At 35.3% G+C, this 25,880-nt stretch overlaps 1 protein-coding gene across 1 annotated transcript in view; it reads left to right on the top strand.

The window, feature by feature from the left end:
* GLDC (glycine decarboxylase) overlaps window positions 1-25,880 on the top strand; it is a 111,124-nt gene that overhangs the window by 25,209 nt on the left and 60,035 nt on the right. Inside the window, exons 3-6 of the mRNA XM_074197491.1 lie at window positions 1,714-1,849; window positions 14,104-14,268; window positions 22,148-22,225; window positions 23,107-23,254. Of these exons, the coding sequence (XP_074053592.1) occupies window positions 1,714-1,849; window positions 14,104-14,268; window positions 22,148-22,225; window positions 23,107-23,254 (527 nt within the window). The remainder of the gene's footprint in view (window positions 1-1,713; window positions 1,850-14,103; window positions 14,269-22,147; window positions 22,226-23,106; window positions 23,255-25,880) is intronic.

The raw sequence follows: 25,880 nt of genomic DNA, 5'->3' as shown, positions 1-25,880 counted from the left end.
GAGGACTTGTTAAGATCAAAGACTTCAGTGCAAGTATTCTGTTTATTTTGTTTTTTGTTTTTTTGGGGGACACTTGCCCAAGATCACAGAGCTAGTAAGTATCAAGTGTTTGAGGTCCGATTTGAATTCAGGTCCTCCTGACTCCAAGGCTAGAGCTCCATCCATTGGGCCATCTAGCTGCTCCCAGTACAAATATTCTGACACCAAATTCTATGTTCTTTCTACTGTATATGTATACCTCTCCAAGTCAGGAAATGTTTCAGGTATGAAAGAGGTGTGTTTGAGCTGAGCACGAATATGATTTGAATAAACTGAGGGAAAAGAAGACATTCCAGATGAGGTGAATAGTGTGACACCATCCTAGTTCAGCTTTCACCATGATAAAGTATTTCAAACATATCCCAAAACAGAATAGATTATCTTTCTCTCTGAGAAAATCACCACTTCCAAAGTTCCTTTTATCTTGTAGAGTTCCCTTTGATTTAGAGAGGTAGGTGGTACAATGGATACAATCCTAGATCTGGAGTCAGGAAGACCTGAGTTCAAATCCATCCTAAGACCTTTACTAGCTGTAGTTTTACTAGCTGTGTAACCCTGGTCAAGTCAATTAACCTCTCTCTGCTTCAATTTCATTAATCATAAAATGAGAATAATAAGGCACTTACCTCCCAGAGTTGTTCTGAGGATCAATAAGATAATATTTATGAAGTGCATAATGCTTGGTGCATAAACTTTTTTTAAAGATTTTATTTATTTTGAGTTTTACAATTTTCCCCCAATCTTGCTTCCCTCCCCCCCCCCCAGAAGGCAATTTGCCAATTTTTACATTGTTTCCATGGTATACATTGATTCAAATTGAATGTGATGAGAGAGAAATCATATCCTTAAGGAAGACACATAAAGTATAAGAGATAGCAAGATCAGACAATAAGATATTAGGTTTTTTCCTAAGTTAAAGGTAATAGTCCTTGGTCCTTTTTCAAACTCCACAGTTCTTTCTCTGGATACAGCTGGTATTCTGCATTGCAGATAGCACCAAATTGTCCCTGATTGTTGCACTAATTGAATGAGCATGTCCATCAAGGTTGATCATTGCCCCCATGTTGCTGTTAGGGTATACAGTGTTTTTCTGGTTCTGCTCATCTCACTCAGCATCAGTTCATGCAAATCCCTCCAGGCTTCCCTGAATTTCCATCTCTCCTGGTTTCTAATAGAACAATAATGTTCCATGACATACATAAACCACAGTTTGCTAAGCCATTCCCCAAGTAAAGGACATTTACTTGATTTCCAATTCTTTGCCTTGGTGCATAAACTTAATAAATGTTTATTTCCTCTTATGAAGGGTACCATCATCTTTCAATGAAGGTTTGCAAGATCAGAATCATTCTGAACTCTTTCCTGTACTTAACTTCTCATATCCAATTTGTTGCCAAGTCTCATTGATTTTTCCTCCATATAGATCTCATATCATACTGTTTTCTTCTCTCACAAAGTCACCACCTGGTTTGGTCCCTCATCACCTCTAGTCTGCACTATTGACTGGACCTACTAGTGATTTTTCCAAGAGTCAATGATTAGTTGAACAGAGGTCTCATGATGTATTTTCTGACTCTGTATAAAGTATGAGACAAGGGATTCATAAACTATGATTAGCATTCCCTTCTAAGACAGATTTACTTTTCCTAACATTTTCCTTTTTTCCCCAATAAGGTGAAAATGAAATCCTTGAAGCACTGCATGATATTGCAAGCAAAAATAAGATCTGGAGATCCTACATTGGCATGGGCTATTATAACTGCTCGGCACCTCAGGCCATCATCCGGAATTTGTTGGAGAATGCAGGATGGTAATGTATTTTTGAATAACTGTAGATTAGAAATTCAACAAACATCTTCACCATTATTATTTTATTTTTAAATTTAATTTTATTATTTTAGATGAACAAAGTTTTATTTTCTCTCCCATTTTCTCCCACCTCTCCTGGGAAAAATTATTTATATCAAATATGTAGAGTAAGGCAAATCAAATTCTTACACTGACCACTTGTAAAATTATATGTTTTATTCTATATCTTGAATCTATCACCTCTTTTTTTCAGAGGTGGGCAGCAAGGTTCATTCAGGGCTGTTTGGAAACATGCTCGGTCATTGTATGAATCAGAATCTTTCAAAGTTATTTTTCTTGTATAAATGACTCTTCCACTTCTGCTCATTTTGTTCTGCATCAGTTCATCCAACTCTTCTCAGGTTTCTCTGAAACTGTCCATTTTCATAATTTCTCATGATTTGGTAATTATTTCTTTTTTCTCCCAAGGCAATAGGATTAAATGATTTGCCCAAGGTCACACAGCTAGGTAATTATTAAGTATCTGAGGGTAGATCTGAACTCAGGTCCTCCTCACTGTCACCTAGTTGCCCCTATTGGTCATTATTTCTAAGGAGCATGGTGGGCTGTGATTTAATAGAACACTGAATTTCATCAGAAGAACTAGGTTGAAATTTCAGTTCTGTTTCTATCTTAACTCTGTGACCTTGGACAAATCACTACATGTATTTGAATCCAAGATTTATCATTTATAAAAAAAAACAAAGGGGATGTACTAAATGATCTGTAATATCTTTCTCAAAATCCTTTAATTCTATGATAACTGGATATATATATGTGTGTGTGTGTGTGTGTGTGAAGAGTAGATGACTGACAATTTGTTATTTGAGAGACTCTAGAACTATTTACCCAAACCATAAATATCTCCCCCACTCAATTATTACTCAGTTTAAAATTCTTCAATGAAAGCTTCTTTCCTTTGTGTTAGGGACTGTTGTGGGTGTGGGAGCACTGTAAACTATCATCACCTGGTGTCCTTGAGCACCAGAGCCTTATTTTACTAAGTGCCACAGGAGTGGGAATGGGAATGGATTAGAGACTGGGTAGGTATTTAAGCACTGGTATTTGGTTCAATAAGCAGAGACCTTAAAGACCTTGGTGTATAGGGCAAAACTTGTCTTACTCGTCTCCTGCCTTTCCAATGCTTGCCTGGGGAAAGATTGAGGGAGTCCAGAAAGGGACTCAACACCTTTGAGTTTTAATCTTTTAGGGATTTCTTTGAAAATGCAATTTTCAGAAGAGTAAGACATGGAGTTAATTCATATCAAGTAGTTGATCTATCAGATCCTTCCTAAGGGAACTAGAGGATATTAGATACTGGTCTTGGGGTGGGGAAAAGGGAAAGGAAGGAAATAAGAATTTATCTAGTATTTATTATCTGTCAGATACTTGATGTGCTTTTAATTTTTTAAAAATTTTGTTTCATTTGATTTTCACAACAACTAGGTAGGTGCAAGATTCTGTTATTATCTTCAATTTACAATTAAGAAACTGAGGCAGACAGTGGTAAAGTGATTTGCCCAGTGTCACACAGCTACTAAGTGTCCAAGACCAGATTTGAACTCAGGAATCTTAGAAAATTAGCTGTGGAGCATTCATCTCTCCCTTTCCACGCTTGAGAAGAACCTTTCCCTTAGTCTACTAATCCATTTTTTTTAGCATGACTCCTATCAAGGCCAGAACTAAATAAAATACTCCTTTATTACCCAAGCGATTAATAGACTAATGTACATATGCTGCCCTTCATAAAGAAAAGTGGGTTTCTTATTCACCATTGGTTGACAATAAATTTTGGATTTTTTTCTTATTCCTCATCCATATCCACACACACACACACACACACACACACAGCTCCATCTCCATATCCACCTCTATTCCAATGCTAATCAAAGATTCATAGTTAGGAGGGAACACATAAAAGATGGTACTTGAGCTGCACCTTGTTGGTAGAAACAGTCTCTCCAAGATCTCCATTCTAACTCCTATGATCTTATTCTAAAGCAACAAATGTGATGATTTGATGTTTTTTTATTGTTGCTGTTTTATAGCTATTTTGTCTGTGAATATTGCCACTGATTGTTAATGGACATCAATAGAGCATCTTTAAATAATAAATCTGATCATAGTTGTTAATCACCTAATTCACCACACAGAGCTTTAATTAGGATTGGACAGTGGTGACTTTGCTTTTGTCCCAGGACACTGAATGTAGAATGTTGACAAAAGCACAGTCCTGAGTTGAGTAAGTTCCTAAGAGGTTTTATCTTTCTCTCTCTTCCCTCTTGACTCATAGCCTCCTGGTAGTCATCTTACACTGGTTTACCAGTCTCCACTTTATCCCTTTATTGCCTTCCACTTTATTCTTCAGAACATAGCAGTATTTTGTGCTGCTTGCCTCAGGCACAAAAATTCCTAGTTATAGCCATATTATAACACCTTCCATTTTGGTATACCCAAGTGACTTGTTAATAACTGTGAGTTCAATAAGCTTGTATTAGATAGGCAGATTTTTTTTAGGTGGAGAAATAATTACAAGAAGAATATTAGATTTGAGTTAATCATCTTAATAGTTTTTAGAAAGAGAGAGAGAGAGAGAGAGAGAGAGAGAGAGAGAGAGAACACTTAAGGTTTCTTCTTAGCAGTTTCTTTGAATGGTAAATCCAACTTTGTCACAAAAGCAAATGATTTGCCTATTTTCCTCCTTAAATAAAAATCCCTCTTACAAGTACAATGAATGGATTGCACCAATTCAGCAGTTTTAAATACTGGCCAGCAGTATTTGTTCTGCCTTCTAATACAGATTATTTACCATATTGCTGGCACTGAATGAGTACCTTCACTTATATTAAACTGACAATTCAGAGGGAAATGATATTGTTTCTTGTTTGCTGGTCATGTCTAGTTCTGTGCATTTCACAGCATGTCACCCTAATTTTGTACTGTGAGGGGAGGTGGAGTAGCATGCATGCACATGTTTCCTGATAGTCTTCACATTATCACAATTCTGAATGGTTTCCATAGAAACAGGACTAACAAATTCCGGTGACGTGATGTGAAAATAAATGAATAACTAAGCCTCAAAAGAATACAAATATTTGGCTTGCCAAAAAAAAAATACATCAAGTCTAAGATTATATATGACAAGGAACCAGTATTTCAGATTGTAAAGGCTTGATAATTTTAGTAATAAACATGAAAGTGTGTGGGAGGGGGATTTTCCTTTTGGGTTGTTTAGCTCTTCTATAATTTTGCTTCCAGGATGGCAGCCGGGGTATTACTGGTTATGTCTTGCTGCCTCTCTTTCCCAATTCTAAAGGAAAGCCTAAGGCAGAATGATGGGGAATACTGATTACTTTTAAAGAAAATGAGGATGCTATATTGAGAGGCTGATGATTCAGTGGAGTCTGTTACAGACTTTTTATGTTGTGTTGCTTTTTTTTTTCCCCTCTTAAAGCCAAAAATCTATTTGGGAAGCAAAACAGTGCTCTTGTAGACTGCATTTAAATAGCCAGTTGTAATATAGAAATAACGAGCCACAAACTCAGGTTTTGTTCTTTTTGTTTTGCTCTATTAAAGCAGTTTTATCCCTTAATTTGAAAGTACACATGCCTGTGGGGTCTTTTGTAGATTTTTCTGTGTATTTATGCTAAAGAATTGGATGAATTCAAGTAATAATGTAAGCAACTAAGAAGAATTTGTCTGTCCTTAAGTCTGAGATTTTGTTGGGCAATTTGTGAGGTTGAATTCATTGTCTATTTGAATAGCTCAAATACTTATAAATTTTTTTTGAGTCAATTTTAAAAGAGAAAAATGTAGGGTATTTAGAGATTTTGTGAGTAACAAATCCAAATGTATCTAAAGAACTTTAAGATTTACTAAACACTTTCTACCCTGAGGTATGCAAGTGAAGAAAAATAAGCACCTATTTACTTATAGAACTGCTACTATATTTTTCATCTTGAAAGGAGGCTTTCAAGTACTGCTTACTTCATCATGCCGATTAGCAGAAATTTAGGGCTCAAATTAAGGAAAACTGAAATCCATTTTTTAACATAAGGAAATAGAAAATAAACTAGGGCAAGTTCACAGTGATTAAAATTAGTCTTTTGTGAAATCCAGGGCCTGGTAGTTAGTAGGCACAAATTTTTGTTGGATTGGATTGGAATGAAGGAGGCAACAGAGTTAATTAGCCATATTGCCTCTACTTACTGAAAATCTCCATTATCATAATAATCAAAAGTTGGGTAAAGTTTCACTTGTCCCACTTAATTATTTTATTATGATTTCATATTTTATGCTTTGGAATGGAAAATAAGGTTAGTATCAACATTTTTTTCCTGGAACTTTTAGTTACACCACTTAACCATTATATGAGAAGAGTGCTTTAGATGCATAAATTTAATATGGGAAAGTTAATAGGAGTTAAAGAAAAACTGAATTCGTTTTTGTAAATGTCTTACTTTTTAAAGTACATATTCCAACAGAATTTAGTAGTGATATTGGGAACCTCCCCTAAGAGATTGTAACACATCTTTCTTGTTTTCCTGATCCTTCTTTTAACCATCTTGATTGTGTATGTTATATGAATTTGTTGCTATTATTTTTGTTTTTAACCACATATTTGTCATCAGTGTATATTGTTATTTTGATTCTGAATTCTTTTTTCTATCATTTCATATGTTTTTCTAGTTTTCTTTGAAATTCTTCATATTCTCTTTTTCATTTCCTCAACTGATGATAATCTAGGTTTGTTTCTAATTATTTGTCATTGGAAATAATGCTATTGATTGTATTTGGGGAGTATTGTTCTAATATTGGGACAATTAGATGAAGGATATGCTTTTTTATATAACTCTAACTCTGACAAGTCATAATCCTTTCCAAAAAGATTGGGTCAGTTCACAACTTCATTGACAGTATAATTAGCACACCTGTTTTTATTATGACTACAACACATTTTATAATTTTTATCATTTTTTCTACTTTGATGAATCAGGTAGAATTTTGGTTTTTAAATTTCATTTTTCTGATTTTTAGATATTTGAAAAACATATTTCTCTTTTGATTGTCAATAGTTTCAAGAACTGTGTTTATATCTTTTGACCATTTAACAACCAGAAAATAGCCATTAGGAATTTTTATTAGTTTTTATAAATTTTGGACATTAGGCTTTTATTTTAAAAATTATATAAATTCAGCTCTTTTACCTCTTAGTTTCCTCTAAGTCAAAGCTACTTCTTAAAAGCCTACAAACCTTCAAAAAAACACACAAAAAATCTTGATTCTTTCATTTCATTTCCTCCTTCTCCTTAAATTCTTATCCTTCTTTCTCTAGCTTCCCTCTTTCTCTCATAACCTGCTTTTGTAGGTCCTGGAAACAATGCATTGAGGTTATAGTGGGTGAAATCTGAACTGGGAAACTGTGATTGATACTGATGTACTCCCTTTTTACCAAATGATGGAATTGTGACCCAGAGTGGTATCATAGCTTTCATGGGGTCACATAGATGTGATCTGAGGGTCACATAGATGTCAACTGAGGTAGGATTAGAATCAAGGTTTCTCTACTCCCAATACAATGATCTTTCTATTTCATAGTTTGAGAGAATTATCTAATACAGCCTTTTTAAATTTTTTGATTTTTATGGGTCCTTTACACTCTTTAAATTATTGAGGACCCCAAAGAGCTTTTGTTTATGTGGATCATGTATTTATTATATTTAGTATATCACAAATGAAAAACTACATTTAAAAAATTATTCACTTATTTAAATATAATAATAAACCGATTACATGTTAATATAAATAACATGAAAAATATATTTTAAAACAAAAAATTAGTGAGAAGAGTGGCATTGCTTTATATATTTTTGTATGTCTCTTTAATATCTAGATTAATAAAGGGCAACTAGATTCTCATAACTGTTTCTGCATTCAATTTATTGATATTTGGTTTTGATTGAAGTATATGAAAAAAATCCAGCCTTGGGTATATAAGTGAAAAAGAGAAAAAATATTTAAATAGGCAAATAATCTCTTAGTATTCCTTATGAAAATAGTTTTGATCTCCTGGACCCCATGAAAAGGTTAGACTTTAATGGACTATACTTTGAGAACTGCTGATTTAATAAAGGTTACTGATTTAAAAAAAAAGATGTTTGGGGAATGACATGTGATATGTAGTAAAAGAACATTGGACTTGGAATCTGAGGACCTGGATTATTTACCTGGTACCAGTTAATTAACTTCTAACATCCTTAGTTCCTTATCTTAATTTTTTTTTTAATTTGTACTACCCACATACTGGGACTTTGTAAAGTCTTACATAGAAGGCATACAGCAAGTGATAGATAGTGCAGGCTCTTCTAGCTGACCAGCAGTATCTTGGCCTCCATGTTTCTCCACTGGCAAATTTACAGTGAAAGTGGATTCAGGAATGACCTGAATTACATGCAAAATGATGAACTTTAATTCTTCAGTGGCTTTCTCATTATTAGAGAGCCATTCTTGGACATGCAAAGTCTTTTTTTAGAAGTAATGTTCCTCTTCATTTGAGGGGCATTAGATTCTAGAGATCCCTGTAAAAGGCAAAGATACCTGTGTACTGGTGGAAACAAATAGTGGGAAGATTCAAAATATAGATGTAAACAAGAAAGATCAGTAAGTATTGTAAAAATCAAGAATGGACAGGTTTCCTAAGATCTTTTCATTTCCCCTAATTATTCAGAACCCAAGCTTAGATAGATATATTTCTTTTTTTCATTTCTTAGTTTATGTAGAAAACAGTTCTAGGAGATTTTGGTTGGTGTAGCGTAGGAAGGGGAAGAAGAAAAAACAAAGTTGAGATTATATATGATCCTGACTCTCAAGGAGCTAGTCTTCTAAGAAGGGATGAAGGAGGGAAGAAAGGAAACAAGCATTTAATAAAAGTCTTCCACTTTGCTAAGTGTTTTATATTGAATCTACATGAGAATCCTAGGAGGTAGATGCTATTATCCCCACTTTACATTTGGGAAAATTGAGTTAGAAATATTAAATAACTTGTCCAGGATCACACAACTAGTGTCTGAAGTGAGTAATGGTGGCCAAAATTGAACTCAGATCTTTCTGACTCCAGGTCCAGGGCTCTATTTATGGTGCCAGCACAAATAATATGCCAAAATACTTAGGAGATTCTCAGATTATACCAATACTTTTATAAATGCAAATTATATCTTTTCTTCATTTTATATTTCCTAGTACTGAGAAATGAAGTAATTTGTTCAGTATTGCACAGCTATTAATGGGGCAGAACTTGAACTCAGGTCTTTCCTGCTCCAAAGCCTGATCTCTAACCACTTAAACACTTTGCCTCTAATTAGGCACACCCTGCCTTCACATTAGAAAGCGTAAAATCAGCTGCTGTGTGAAATCTTGCTTAGGAGGTTGCTATAACAACAGGTAGCATCTCTATTCAGATTTAAGGTTCACAAAGCACTTTACAGATGTAATCTCATTTGGTCTTCACAACAGTTCTGTGAGGTGAGGTACAATTGTTATCCTCATTTACATGTTATCATCCATCAGTAAATCAGTAAACATTTAATAAGTATATACTGTCTGTCCAGCACTGAAATTATTAAAAAAAAAGCAAGTTAGTCTCTGCCCTCAAGGAGTTGGCAATATAATGGGGGCAACAACATGCAAACCTATATGCAAAGTAAGCTATATGCAGAATAAGTGGGAATTATTAAGAAAGGGAAGGCATTGGAATTAAGAGGGGTTAGGGAGAGCTTCTTGTAGAAGTTGGGATTTTAGTTGGATCTTAAAGAAAGCCAGGAAGGACAGTAATAGAAGCAGAGGAGGGTTTTCTTGGAATGAGGAATATCAGCCAGAGAAAATGTCCAGAGTCAAGGGATGAAATGTCTTGTTAGTAGAACATCCAAGAGACCAATGACTCTGGATAGAAAAGTACAAGTAGAGGAATAAGGGGTATGAAGCCTGGAAAGGTAGAAGGTTCTAAGCTCTCAGAGAGGTTAAGTAATTTGCCCAGAGTCATATCTAATTGAATCTCAGTCCACCTGACTGCAGGACCAAATGCTCTATCTCCTAGGCCATGTTACCAACTAGGAGGATCAGGAAAAACTTATTGGAGCAGGGAGTATTTCAGTTGGGTTTTAAAGAATGAATAGGGGGCGGCTAGGTGGCTCAGTGGATAAAGCGCCGGCCCTGGAGTCAGGAATACCTGGGTTCAAATCCAGTCTCAAGCAATTAAGAATTACCTAGCTGTGTGGCCTTGGGCAAGCCACTTAACACCATTTGCCTTACCAAAAAAAAACCCTAAAAAAAAAAGAATGAATAGAACTTTGGTTGTTGTGACCCCATTTGGGGTTTTCTTGGCAAAGATGCTGGAGTGGTTTGCTACTTCCTTCTCTGGTTCATTTTATAAATAAGGAAACTGAGGCAAACAGGATTAAATGACTAAGTTAAATTTCTGAGATCAGATTTGAACTCAAGAAATGAGTTTTCCTGACTTCAGACCTGGTACTCCACCCACTGTGCCATTTAACTGCTCAGGACTATGTAGGCATATTTTTTAATTTTTCCCTTTTTCTTCACCTGCAAAAAGTTACATGGGGAACTTTAGAACAAACACACCAAATTTTGGAGAATTAACATTCTGAGAGGTTGACTGCTGAGCCCCTGAAGGAGAAAAAAACCAAACTGAACAAGAGACCTCTTTGGTTTCTTTTATTCTTTCTCTCTGGGCCTTGCAAATACCCACTAAATCTACATAGGTGTACTTATAAATTTTTTGTATAGTGAAAGACATAAAATTCAAGCTCTCTAGCCATTGTGTTTTTTCTTTTTCCTCCCAGATTCTGTGTGTTTTGCTTCATTCCACTTTATGAGAGTTCCTGGTTGTATAATAGTAGGGCTCAGAACAGCTTGGGTTGCAAAAACTATTGTCTGACCCCTGCTACTCCACAGGGTCCTGGGGTGAATTCTCCCCTCTGCTTGCCTGCACTGTGTCTTGTTGGCCTGATTCATTCCAGTTCACCAAGTCTTTGGAATTTGGCAACTGGCATCACCATTACTAAAACACCAGATTGTGCAGGATGTCAGTTGAGGCGCAGTTACTCGATAGTCCCCACCCCTCCCCCCCCACTTTTAAAAGACTCTTGGTCCAGTTAAAATGCCTGAGAGTTATTTAAAAATTTTTAACTTTCTTGCTAACCCAACTTCCACCCTTGGAGGAAAAAATGCTATTTCAAGTCATCTTTGGGCTTCATTTCTTTGATTTCTTAAAAAAAATTTGGGGGGGGAGAAACTGAGGGCATACAGGGAGAGAATATTTATGGTACAATCATAGGTTGTCAAAACATATTCTAGGGGTTAGCAGAAAGGGAGTTAGGGAAGGACTTAATTCCTAAAAATTTCCTGGTAATTCAGGATATTATAATTATAGAGGATATAAGTCTTAGACTTAGACTTTGGGATGCTTTGTATAGAACACAAATGGTTCCCATTGAACAAATTTGAATAAGTGGTGGTTATTGTTAAGCATAGCAAACAAATTGAAATATATTAATTTTAGGTTATTAGTATTAACAAATATAAGGTATAAAATTACAACAAATGGTATTAGAAAATAATATTATAATGTAACAAATTATAATACATTATATGATGACAAACTATAATGATATCATGCCATATTATTTTATTTAATACCCCACAACAATTCTTTGAAAAAGGTAGTAGAAATACCGTCAGAGTGATTTTCCAGCTTAAAAACCTGAGATTTAGAGAGGCAAACTGATTGGTCTAATCTAGTAATTCAATAAAGGTCAGAATCCAGATTTAAATTCAGGTCTTCTCACTCCAAATCCAGTTTCTGAAGACCATGAGTTCTAGTTCAGCCTCATTTTCTGGACAGCAAGAAATGGTCTTTTGGTCTGTTGACTTCCTTTCTTCCCAAGACCCTGAAGGATAAGGAAATTATAATTAGCAGGAGAGTCCTAGAGCTCCATTTAAACTCAAATTAATCCCTCCCAGTACCTTGACACTGTATCAGTGCTGGGGGATTCTGGGATCTGTTGAAATATCCTCCAATACTTTATTATATTGTGTCTATAATCTAGGGGTTTTTTGTCCTTTGTTTTCTTTTATTTTTCATTAAAGATTTTATTTATTTTGAGTTTTACAATTTTTTCCTTAATTTGTCACTCTACATTTTTCCATGTTATATACATTGATCCAAATTGAGTGTGATGAGAGAGAAATCATATCCTTAAGGAAGAAACATAAAGTATTAAAGATAACAAGATCAGATAATAAGATATCAGTTGTTTTTTCCTAAATTAAAGGAAATAGTCCTTGGACTTTGTTTGAACTTCATGGTTCTTTATCTGGGTACAGATGGTATTCTCCATTGCAGACAACCCCAAATTGTCACTGATTGTTGCAATGATGGAATGAGTGAGTCCATCAAGGTTAATCATCACTCCCATGTTGCTGTTAAGGTGTACAGTGTTTTTCTGGTTCTGCTCATCTCCCTCAGCATCAGTTCATGCAAATCCCTCCAGACTTCTCTGAAATCCCATCCCTCTTGATTTCTAATAGAACAATAGTGTTTCATGACATACATATACCACAGTTTGCTAAGCCATTCCCCAATTGAAGGACATTTGCTTGATTTCCAATTCTTTGCCACTACAAACAGGGCTGCTATGAATATTTTTTATACAAGTGATGTTTTTTCCCTTTTTCATCATCTTTTCAGGGTATAGACCCAGTAGTAGTATTGCTGGATCAAAGGGTATGCACATTTTTGTTGCCTTTTGGGCATAGTATAACCTAGATTTTTGAGAGCACAAGCTTTGACCTCATGGATAAAATGAAGACTTGGTCCTGGGTATGAATCTTGTCTCCGAGTCTTCCCTAGATCACATATTTAGATTTGGAAGAGACTTTAGAGATCTCTGACCTAGAGATATATTCAAAGTCATTGAAGTACTTCTCTTCCTTCTCTACAATCTATTCAAACCTGTCTCATACATGATACCCTGTTTCCTATCTCTTATCCTTTATGCTGACTGTTCTCCATGACTGGAACATTCTCTTTCTTCAATGTCATACTTAGAATCTCTGATTTTTTTCCAACCTCATAAAGCAATCTTCTACATGAAACCTTTCCCGATCCCCTCAGTCATTAATTTATCTCTCCCAGAAATAATGATAATAAAAACAATAATAATAGCCAGTCTTTATATAGCACTTGTTGCAAAACACTGAATTAAGCATTGTATAAAAAATTGTCTCTTTTGTCCTCACAAATAACCTTGGGAGATAGGTGCTATTATTATTTTTCAGTTGAAGAAACTGAGGTGAACCAGGGTTAAGTGACTTACCTAAGGCCACATAACTTTTTAAGTGTTTGAAGTTGGATTTGAACTCAGATTTTCCCAACTCCAGGCCAGGCATTCTAACCCCTGCACCTCCTAGTTACCCCAAATTATTTTTATTCATTTTACATTTACTCAGAAATGCATGGGCAAGCTGTCTTATTCAATAGAGGGCAAAATGAAACAGTTGCTTCATTTTTATCTTTATCTCTAACATCTGGCACAGGGCCAGCACACAGCAATCTCTTAATGTTTATGGTCTGATTTATCTATTTCATCTGTTCAAAATAGAATTGGTCCAGTTAAATGTAGAAAACTTTATGACTAAGTTGACTACTGATGAAATTTTGGGCTACAGAAATATATAAGTTAAAAACAAAAAAAGTCGAAGTCCTTAGTTCTTCCTGGGTCCTTTTCTGCTTCTATAAAATAAGTCATTAAATTTTAGAGACAGAAATAACTGCTTGGGGCTAAAAGGTAGCATGACATTGCAGGAAAGAACAACATTGTTTGAGGGATTTGGATTTATTTGTTGTTATGCAATTATATCTGACTCTTTATGACCCCATTTGGAATTTTCTAAGCAAAGAATTTCCTTCTTTAGTTTATTTTACAGATGAGCAACTGAGGTAAACAGGGTTAAGTGACTTGTCCAGGGTCATGCAGCTGCTATCTGAGGTCATATATGAACTCAAGAATATGAGACTTCTTGATTCACTGCTTTGTTGAATCGCTGCATTATTATCCATGAATAGGTATTGACTATGGGAAAAGGGCATCTTTGAAAAACTGAAGTGATATTGTTGTATATGTTTTGTTCTCCTCACAGGGTTACCCAGTATACACCTTACCAACCTGAGGTGTCCCAGGGAAGACTGGAGAGCTTGCTCAATTTCCAGACCATGGTGTGTGATATTACTGGGATGGACGTAGCCAATGCCTCCTTGCTAGATGAGGGGACTGCTGCAGCGGAAGCTATGCAGTTATGTCACAGGTAAAGTCATCAAATCCTTGTAACATGGACGTGGGACCCCCTAAGAACCCTCTGGTTTGCAGGCAGAGCTAACTGGAAGGAAGATACTAAACTCTGCCAACCAAATCCAGTATGAATATATATAATCTAAATTCATATATATATATATATATATATATATATATATATATATATATATATATATATGTAACCATCCTTCATCCATCCCTAATTTACAATAAAATTCTCTATAGCTGTTATTCCCAGCCTCCTCTCCTCTCCTCTCCTCCCCTCCCCTCCCCTCCTCCCCTCCTCTCCCCTCTCCTCTCCTCTCATCCTATACTTTTTTATCAGAAGACTTCATCTCTTGATAGACCCCCCCCATAGTAGTTGGACATCATGAATGTTCCTTCTTCTGTGTCTTAAAGCTAAGAACTTTTTTGATGTCAATCTATACATGCCCTCTTTCCTTCTCCAGTGAAGAGGTAGATACTTGCTTTTCCAAGGGAAGTCCCCTATTTCTTTTTTTTTGTTTTGTTTTTAAATTTTATTTATTTGAGGCAAAGGAGTCAAGTGTTTTGCCCAAGGTCACACAGCTAGGCAATTATTAAGTACCTGAGGTCACATTTGAACTCAGGTCCTCCTGACTCCAGGGTTGGTACTCTATCTACAGCACCACCTAGCGCCTACCACCCCCCATTTCTTTTTTTAAAACATTTTAAATTTTAAAAATTACACAAAACATTGAAAGAGTGTACGAATCCATAGTTGAACAGAAAAAGAGATTTGGGCATGAAATGGCAGATGTCTATAATTTGTAACTTGTTTTTTAAATTCATAATAAATTCAACTTTCAAAACTGTCCTACTTGTCTACAATTCCTTCTTATTTTTTCTGATTTCTTCTATTCTGCACTTTAAAAAATAGTTCAGTGACTCTTTTTTTCCTTTTTTTTCATAGAGGATTGAGAGTTGTTGGGTTTTCTTTTGGGGGGGACCTGTATTCCTTGCTACTCTCTCACTCCCAACTCTCCTTGCCCTATTGGAAAAAATGAAAAACAAAACCTTTGCAACAAATATGCAGTCAAGTAAAACAAATTCTCTAGTTCAAACTATTCCATTTCTGTCTCTTATGCTCTATCATCTTCATATCCAGAGACACCCCAACTCACACCCCCACACCTATACATCCACAGATACTTTCTAAGTAAGACTGGAGTTCAAATCCTGTCTCAGAAACTTACTAACTTTATGACTGACTTGCTCACATTTAGTTTTCTTATCTATAAAATAGCTGTACAGATGGGTAGTTAAGATATATGTGTGTGAGTATATATAAATCTCTTTTAATCTTCACAACTATGCAATGAGATAGGTACTACTATTATATGTATGTATATATTCTTTGCAAGCCTTAATTGTCAAATGGTGAATATTATCATACAATTTCTATTGATTTCTTCTGTGTTGTCTACTAGCATACCCATATCTAACCTCTAGATTAAGCACACACACACACACACACACCTTTTCTGGACTGTGACATTTTTTTCAAGTAATTTTTTCTTTGTGTCTTGGTTATTTATTCTTTGTATTTATATTCTCAGCATCCAATAATTTGAGTGGAAAATAGTAGTGCTTAATAAATATTTGTTAACTGACTGACTCAAACTAATTAATATTCTTTTCTTCATTTCTTCCCTTCACTTTATAACACTTGCTCAACTGAGACTGTTCTCTCCAAGATTACCATCAACTTTTAATTGCTAATCATTCGACTCATTGGCTACTCATTCCTTCCTCTGTTAGCTTTTCATTTTTGATAGTTCTATTCCTATTTGTCTGACCACTCCTCAGTTTCCTTTACTAGGTTATCCCACACCTTAATCATGGATGTCTATGAAAGCTCTAAGACATCTTTTTTCTCTTTATACTCTCTGCCTTAGGGATTTTATCAGCTCTCTTGGCTTTAATTTCTATGCAGATGACTTACATGTTCAACCTCATCTTTCTCCTGAATTCATCCTGAACTCAATTGCCTGTTGGATATTTTCTTATGAATTACTCCTAGGCATTTCAAACAAAGCATCAAAACTTACCTTCCCCTCCTAAACTCAACCCTCATCTAAAATTTCTTATTTCTACTAAGAGTACCAACCTTCTTCCAGTCATTTGGGTTTGAAATCTTTAAGTCATCCTTGATTCCCTCATCACCACAACTTCCTACATGTTGCTAAGTCATATGGATTCTAATTTCATGTCATCTTGTATCCATTCCTTTCCTTCCACATATTAGATAATTCAGGGACTCTACAACTCCACTTCAAACTCTTTTGCATAGACTATTGAAACAGATTTCTAGTGGACTCCCTACCTGACCCTACTGCATCCTCTAATCTTCCTAAAGCACAAATCTAACTATGATACTTTCTTGTTTAAGAAATTTTAGTAGCTGCCTAATGGCCACCATGATAAAATGCATATACCTCAGCTTGGCATTCAAAATACTTTACAGTCAAGCCCTAGCCTAACTCTTCATATTTATTAGGCGTTATGCCCCTTCATTGCCTTGTGTTCTTAGGTAGGTTATTACTGTTGTGTCTTTTGTACAACATGCTACCTCCCATATTTGCACAGGTGTCCCTTCATGCCTGCAATGCACTCCTTCCTTACCTCAATTTCTTTTTTTTCAAAAGTTTATTTATATATTTTGAATTTTACAATTTTTTCCCCCTCATCTTACTCCCCCCCCCAGAAGGTAATCTGTTAGTCTTTACATTGTTTCCATGGTATACATTGATCTAAGCTGAATGTGATGAGAGAGAAAACATATCCTTAAGGAAAAAATAAAGTATAAGAGATAGCAAAATTACATAATAAGATAATGGGTTTTTTTTAAAATTAAAGGTAATAGTCTTTGGTCTTTGTTTAAACTCCATAATTCTTTCTCTGGATACAGATGATATTTTCCATCACAGATACCCCAAAATTGTGCCTGATTGTTGTACTGATGGAATGAGCAAGTCCATTAAAGTTGCTGCTAGAGTGTATAATGTTCTGGTTCTACTCATCTCACTCAGCATCAGTTCATACAAATCCTTATAGGCTTCCTTGAATTCCCATTCCTCCTGTTTTCTAATAGAACAATAGTGTTCCATCACATACATATATCACAATTTGTTAAGCCATTCCCCAATTGCTAGACATTCACTCAATTTCCAATTCTTTGCCACCACAAACAAAGCTGCTATGAATATTTTTGTACGAGTGATGCTTTTACCCTTTTTCATGATCTCTTCAGGGTATAGATCCAGTAGTGGTATTACTGGATCAAAGGGTGTGGACATTTTTGTTGCTCTTTGGACATAATTCCACATTGCTCTCCAGAAAGGTTGGATGAGTTCACAACTCCACCAACAATGTATCAGTCTGACCTTCATTTCTTACTATACAATATGTTAAACAGCAAAGGATGTTCTGTGCCTAAGTTTCCTCAACTGAAAAAATGGGAATTATAATAACACCTACCTCCCAAAAGTTGTTGTGAAGATCAAATCAAAAAAATATTTATAAAGTGCTTAGTATAGTGTCTGGCATATTGTATTACTATGTAAATGTTAACTTATTATTATTGTTATTAGGTACCACCTTGCCCATGAATCCTCCCTCCTTTGATTACCCCCTCTTCAACCTTAGTAGGAAGTGGTTTTTCCTTCCTTAGATTTTTTTTAAGAGTACTTTGAATCTATCACAATCTTCATTCTATTTATCTCCTAAAGCTCTTTAAAAACAAGGACTTTACCAACAACTGTCTTTGACTACCTCCTATCCTGGCATGCTGCCTTATACATATTAGCAAATACACATAACAAATATTTTAGTGAATTGTACTGACATATTCCCAGTGCAAGGTTTGATTTATATTAGAAATCTGCCCAATTAATTGTGTAGGGTTTTTTGGGGGGTTTTATATCTGCATCCTTTTTTCCTTTCTCAATAAAATTCAATTTTCTGTTTTCTTCTCTTTGCTGCTTAAAAGATACACCAAAATTTGCTAGAGATAGAGAATAGTTCAGATAGAGATTGGTAATGGTACTACTTCACTGAATTCCATTATTTTAGGCTTTATTGTCTCTTCTAGCAGCATGAAAACCTGATTAGTTGAAAAATTTTCTGCTGCTACTCCTTATTTTTTCCCTCAGATTATTCATTCATTTTTCATCTATCTTTTCACAATCTATTTCCCCAACAGTACTTGAATGTTAATGAGTCTCATCCCCATCCCTGCAATTGCCTTCTTCTTATAATATAATCTCTTTTATTCTTGGGTTTTTTTTGGTGTTTTTTTTTTGTAAGGCAAACGGGGTTAAGTGGCTTGCCCAAGGCCACACAGCTAGGTAATTACTAAGTGTCTCAGACCGGATTTGAACCCAGGTACTCCTGACTCTAGGGCTGTTGCTTTATCCACTATGCCACCTAGCCACCCCTCTTTTATTCTTAAAGATTTTTATTCATTTGGTGACTTTGGAACATCATGCAAACTCTTTAACAATCTATCCATTCTTTCTCCCCCTGAATTTATTTATTTAAAGTTACTTCTCTTTCAAAGATCCCTGATTTCCTTAGTTGGAGTTTTATATCTCCTAATATAAATCACAGATTCTCCATGCCTTAGGAAAAAAGAAAGAAAACAAGCATTTATTAAACTGAGGCAAACAGAGGATAAATGACTTATCTAGGGTAGCACAGCTGGTAAGTGTTTGAATTTGGATTAGAATTTATGTCTTGTCTTGAAGCTACTGCTCTATCCACTCCACCAACTTGCTGCCTCTTAGGACTAGTTAATGAGTTGCTGTGGATAAAATTGTTTTCTCTGGTTGCAAACTCTCTCCATCCTTAGATTGATTGGTCTTCAGAGGACGAATGCAGGCTATTACCAGATCCCTCTCTGACTCAGTAGGACCCACCAGATCTTAAAGTGACTGGTATGGAATTTGAGAGCCATGTCTCCCAAACAAGATAATGCATCAGAAAACTTTTTTTTAGTATTGATCCCCCATCACCTTCATCATCATTATTAACTCCATTGCCTTAGCTACCCAAAGTTGGAAGTTATCTTAAAGAGGATGTCACTGAGCCTACAGAAGATGACCTTACATCCCAACATTTTCATTCAATTACCATAAAATAAAAAATTCATTTCTTCCCCTTACACTAATAATTTTCCCCACATTAAACATAAAAATCATTAGTAGTATAGTGGCTAATGCCAGAACTGTTTCTTTCTAAATTCTTCAGATAAGATAAGAAGAATACAGGAATAATAATTTGCCATATTCTGTGGCAGGTAGTTAAATATGGAGTCAGAAAAACCTACTTCTGACAAATAAGCTGTATAACACTGGACAAGTCACTGAAACCTCCTTGAACCTCAGTTTCTTCATTTGCTGTGAGGATCAAATGAGTTTTAGAAGCAGTAAATGAGATATTTTCTATAAAGTGCTTTTGTAAACTTTAATATAGTATTTATATAGCAGGGAGAGGAGACTGAGGCTTACAGAAGCTGAGACTTACCAAGGGTCATATTGTTGATAAGTCTATGAGGTAGAACTTCAATGCTGTTCTTCTAGACTGCAAGTCCACTGGTTTGTCTTCTATTACTCCCTATCTCATAGGCAACTAAAGCTCCCACTTACCTTTTTTTTTTAACCTGGGGGGAGGGGAGAGAAAATTCATGAGTATGAACCATAGGGAGGTTGTTTAATTATCACAGATAATTTTCATTATTCTTAATTTTCAACTTTGCCTTTATTGTGAAATCTGTTCTCTCTCTTGTACATCTTATTTTCATTTTGATACAAATGAAGGTTTTCTTTTACTCTATTCTATTTCTTTTTTTTTAGTTTTTTTTGCAAGGCAAACAGGGTTAAGTGGCTTGCCCAAGGCCACACAGCTAGGTAATTATTAAGTGTCTGAGACGCATTTAAACCCAGGTACTCCTGACTCCAGGGCCAATGCTTTATCCACTACACCACTTAGCTGCCCCTTCTATCCTATTTCTTCCAGGCCATAGAGTACTTTTTGATTCCTTCTTTGTATCTTTTTATATATTTTATTAAATGTTTCCCAATTACATTTTTTTTTTAAGTTTTTGCTAGGCAATGGGGTTAAGTGGCTTGCCCAAGGCCACACAGCTAGGTAATTATTAAGTGTCTGAGGCCGGTTTTGAACTCAGGTACTCCTGACTCCAGGGTTGGTGCTCTATTCACTGTGCTACCTAGTTGTCCCCTGCTAACTACATTTTAAAATTTTAACATTAATTTCTAGTTTTTAAAATTAATTTAAAAAATTCTGAGCTTCAAATTCTCTCCCTTCCTCATGCTTCTCCCCATCACTTGATTTTGATTATATATGTGATTATACATTAAATATGTCTCCATGTTAGCCATTTTACACACAAAAAGAAAATAAAATATAAAAAAGAATTTTTCAATCTGAACTTAGAGATCATCATTCTCTTTGTAGGTGGATAGCATTTTTCATCATGAGACCTTTGGAGTTGTCTTAGATCATTGTCTTGATCAGGGATAGCCAAGCCTTTCACTGTTGATCATATACAGTTTTGCTATTATTGTCTATAATGTTCTCCTTGATTTGCTCACTTTGCTTTGCATCAGTTCATATAAGTCTTTCCAGGTTTTTCTGAAACTATCCTGCTCATCATTTCTTATAGCACAATAGCATTGTATCACAATCATTGTATCACAACTTGTTCAGCATGGGCATCCCTGCCTCTTTTTATCTTGCAACTCTCCAACTTTACACTTCATTCTCTGCCCCAACAACCATTTCTTCTAGAGTTGAATTTTTCAGTTTATATTTAATGCCTGAATTTTCCTTTTCTGGTGTTAACCTCTTTCAAAAAGAATTATATAGATATTTCTCTCACTTACAAAGTTGAGGTCAGAGAGTCATGAAACATAAGGAAGATCTCTGGCAATTGAGCTGTTGCTCACAAGTAGTCTTTTTTTTCTTTTTCTTTTTCCTAATTTACAAGTAGTCTTTTGACCTTGGGCAAGATCCTATACACCTCCAGGGCTGAGTTTTCTCATCTGTAAAATAAAAAAATGTGAACTAAATAATGTACAAGGATTCCTCTGGCTCCAAATTCTGCAATTCAATGACCTTGAGTCTTTGAGCAAGAGATTTCTTCTCTTTAGACCTTAGTTTCTTTATCCTGTTAATTAATAGATCACTAGACTCCTGTGTCTTAGCCTGAGGACCCATGGATAGATTTCAGAAGGTCTGTTAACTTAGAAAGGAAAAGAATTACATCTTTATTCCAATAAAATTGGTTTCCTTTGCAATCCTATTTATCTTGTTTTATGTGTTTTAAATTTTACGCAATTTATGTAATAAATTTTGCATTATTCTGAGGAGGAGTCCATAGTCTTCTTACTAGACTAACAGAGGGCATGAAGCAGCTAAGGAAACAGTGAATAGAGCCTTGGGAACCAGAGCTAGAAAGGGGAATTCAAATATGGTCTCAGATATTACTTGCTATGTGATCCAGGACAAGTCTGCTGCCGAGTTTTCCTTATCTCTAAAATGGGTATAATAGTAGCATTTTTCTCTCAAGATGGTTTTGAAGGTAAAATGAGATATTTATAAAGTGCTTTGCAAATTTTAAAGTGCTACACAAATGCTAGCTATATCAGGGGTCTCTGACAAAAAAAGTTAATACCCCCTGGTTAAGATTAGATGATTGCTAAGTTATCTTCTAGTTCTAAATCTTGTGATCTTATAAAGTGATCTTTGTATTCTTACTAAAAAATGACACTTTAGTTCTTTATGAGTTTTTTGTACAATTTTTATCTTTCTTGCTTTCTTTTTTTTAACAGACACAGCAAAAACAGGAAATTTTATGTTGACCCCCGGTGCCATCCACAGACAATAGCTGTTGTCCAGACTCGAGCCAAGTAACTCTTTTTCATTTGTATTTTGAAGTTACAGTTGAGATTTGTCTATGTTGTTTCTCTCGTCCTACCTTTCACATAAATTTGGTTACAAAGATTGAACTAAACTAGGATACAACCCACTGTATTCTTTATGCCTGTACTTTCTTTTCTATCTTGTTTTACACAAAGGGAAACTAACTACCCAACAGTTTCTGCTTCCTTTGTTTTTGTAGTAAAGTGTTCAGAGAAGAGGAAGTCTTTCTGATACAAAGTTCTTGAAGTGCCCAGGGGTCATCTACAGAGCCTTTACTGTAGTCAGATATTTGTTAACTTATTTTCCTCAAATTTATCTGAGTAGCTCCTTATAGTTTGTTTCCTAGTTAAGGGTTTTCTAATGTGATTTTGAGTGATTTTGAGAAATCCTTGAAGAAAATGCTGCCCTTCTCCCAAATCTCCTTAATGTCTTTATTCATACCTCACATTTCATTATTACAATCTGATTTCTGTAGGGTAAGATTTTCATCTTTGTTACTATGAAAAGACTCCTATAAGGGAGTAAAACTTTAAGCTGTTTACATCTTCTGGGGAATTAGTTTCAGATCCTTTGCTAAGGGCAGGTTTTGGTAGAAATGAGAGAAAGAGATCATTAGTGCACTGAACAGCTGAGGGAGGGTAGGAAGGAGGTACGAGAGAAGGAGACAAAGTGCTAAAGGGTTACCTTGGAGCACAGAGAACAAGCTTCTCCTGCTTTGCAGGCAAGGCTGATCCCACTGCCCAGCTTAGGCAACACTGGGCTTATATAGAAGAGTTTTGTATTTTCAATACCATTTCCTCTTTCTAAATATAGGATGTAAAGACTCCAACACCATGTGAAATCAGATGGCTATTTCTTTCCTTCCCAGGTACATTGGAGTCCTCATTGAGTTGAAACTGCCTCATGAAATGGACTTCAGTAGCAAAGATGTCAGTGGAGTGTTGTTCCAGTATCCAGACACGGAGGGGAAGGTGGAAGACTTCATGGAACTCGTGGATAGAGCCCACCAGCATGGGGTAGGACCAGAGCTCACTTTTGTGCATTTCATCTTTGACCTCTCTTGGCTCCTTCATTTCCCTTTTCTATAAAAGAAAAAAGTTCATTGATTACTTTTCAGCAACAGCCACTTTTGCCAACCTCTCTTAAGTCAGAGGAATTGTGATCACCATTGGAGGAGGTGGCATCTAAACTGATGAGGTCATAGCTTTTTTTGATGAAAAGTATTTAATAGGTGTGGTGTGATAGAATGCTGGACTAGCATTTAGGGAGACCTGAGTTCAAATCCTAGCCATGTGGCAAGTCACCTAACCTTTCTGATTAACCTCTAATCCTCACCTAGAAGAGAGGGTAAATAACAGCATCAACTTCACAGAGGAATTGTAAAAATTAAATGATATGATTTATGTTGTGTTTTTCAAACTTTAAACCTCACATAAATGTTATTTGCTATTATTAGGGATATGGATTAGTCCTGTAATTTCATTAGTATAGAGAAATCTGAGGTGAGGAAACTCATTGTACCAAGGAAGAATTTTTAAAAATTATTTATTTAAGACATTGGGATTAAGTAACTTGCCCAAGGTCACACAGCTAGGCAGTTATTAAATGCCTAAGGTCATATTTGAACTCAGGTCCTCCTGACTCCAGGGCAGGTGCTCTATTCACTGCCACCTAGTTGCCCCCCCCCACCCCCAAGGCAAGAATTTAATAGGACTTTCTCTATGACCAAATTATAGGCTTCATTTCCTTTATATTATTATACTGTTTAAAAACAATCCATTTTAACTGAACATCATTTGTCTATCACATGAGAGGCACTAGAATAGTTGTTGAGGATAGGAACCATGAATACTTACTGGTACTTTCTCTGCAATTTATAATCTTAGAAAGTTAGCTAGAATACTGAAGTTAAGTGACTTGCTCAGGGTCACAGAGCAGCATGTGCCAGAGATGAGACTTGAATCCAAGACTTTATTGTTACTAAGCTAACTCTATCCATTATACTTACTATCCATTGTCATCATCAGTCAAAAACAAATATTTATTAAGTGAATACAGTTCCAGACGTTATGCTAAGAGCTGAGGATACAAAGAAAGGAAAAAAGAGTTTCTGCCCTCAAGGAACATATAATCTAATGTGGGAGACAACATGTAAACAAATATATGCAAAACAAGTTATATACAAGAGAATTAGGAAATAATTAAAAGAAAGAAAAAGCATTGGAATTAAGAAGGATCGGGGAAGTTTTCCTAGGGAGGATGGGATTTTTAGCTGGGATTTATAGGAAGTCAGGGAAGTCAGTTGGAAGTCAGAGATGAGGTGGGGGACAGCTGAAGCCAAGAGATAAAGTGCCTAATTCATGAAAAGTTGGGAGGTCAGTGTCATTAGATTGGAGAGTACATGTTGAGGAGTAAGTTATGTAAAGAATGAAAAGGTAGGAGGACACTAGGTTTAGAAGGATTTTTGAATGCCAAACAAAGCATTTTGTATTTGCTTCTTCTGGAACAAAAGTAGTAAGAACTACTTTTGTAGTTCTTAAGTCACATAGCTGTGGTTCAAAAACATAACATAATCTACAAGAATTAATGCTAAAAAAAGGAATTAAGTAAAAATGAGGTATTATATCACTTATTTATTCAATGAACATTCATTAATGAGCATAGAATAAGAATATTAACATTTTTTAAATTATTTTTTTCTAATTACATACAAAGGTAGTTTTTAATACTTATTCTTTTCCAGGCTTTTGAGGTCTCCCACCTTCCCCTCCCTCCTGCCTCCTCATATAAGCAAATAATCTGATATAAGTGGTACATGCATAATCATGTCTAACATATTTCCATATTAGTCATGTTGTGAAAGAGTAATTAGAACTAAGGGGTGAAAACCATAAGAAAGAAAGAAAAAACATAAAATAAATTTAAAAAATGAACATAATAGAACATTAACTTTTTTTTAGGGTTTTTTTTTTAGGTTTTTGCAAGGCATACAGGGTTAAGTAGCTTGCCCAAGGCCACACAGCTAGGTAATTATTAAGTGTCTGAGATTGGATTTGAACCCAGATACTCCTGACTCCAGGGCCGGTGCTTTATCCACTATGCCACCTAGCTGCCCCTGAACATTGACTTTTTAAAAATACTTATTGATAAATTTTAAATAGAAAAGAAAAAAAGAAAGAAAAAAGCATGACATTTGATGTTTTACATCTGTGATCCCCCTGCCTTTTGCAAAGAGAGAAGGGAGGCGTCTTCTCTTGTCTCTTTTTTTTGGGACCAAAAGTGTTTGTGGTTATTATTATACACACACACACACACACACACATGCATACATGTATATATACACATATAGATAGATTTTGTGTATGAACACATATGTGTATATTTACATATAAACTAATATGCAATTAATTTTGAGTGAAATGGGCATTTTTCCCTCTTCCAAATAGAAAACAATTATTTTGACCCTATCTTTGGAATCATCTGAAATAATGCCTGATTTTGATTTGGGTTTACATGTATGGAATGGAATATAAAGAATCACCTGTCTTCCTGATATAACTGAATTAATTACTTTTAATATGTAATTAATTACATAGAAACTAATCTTTATTATCCCTCCAAAGAAATCAAATATAAATTATA

Source organism: Macrotis lagotis, chromosome 8 (assembly GCF_037893015.1).
Source record: "Macrotis lagotis isolate mMagLag1 chromosome 8, bilby.v1.9.chrom.fasta, whole genome shotgun sequence".
NCBI classification, from domain to species: Eukaryota; Metazoa; Chordata; class Mammalia; order Peramelemorphia; family Peramelidae; genus Macrotis; species Macrotis lagotis.
This window is presented reverse-complemented; position numbering and strand designations above follow the sequence as displayed.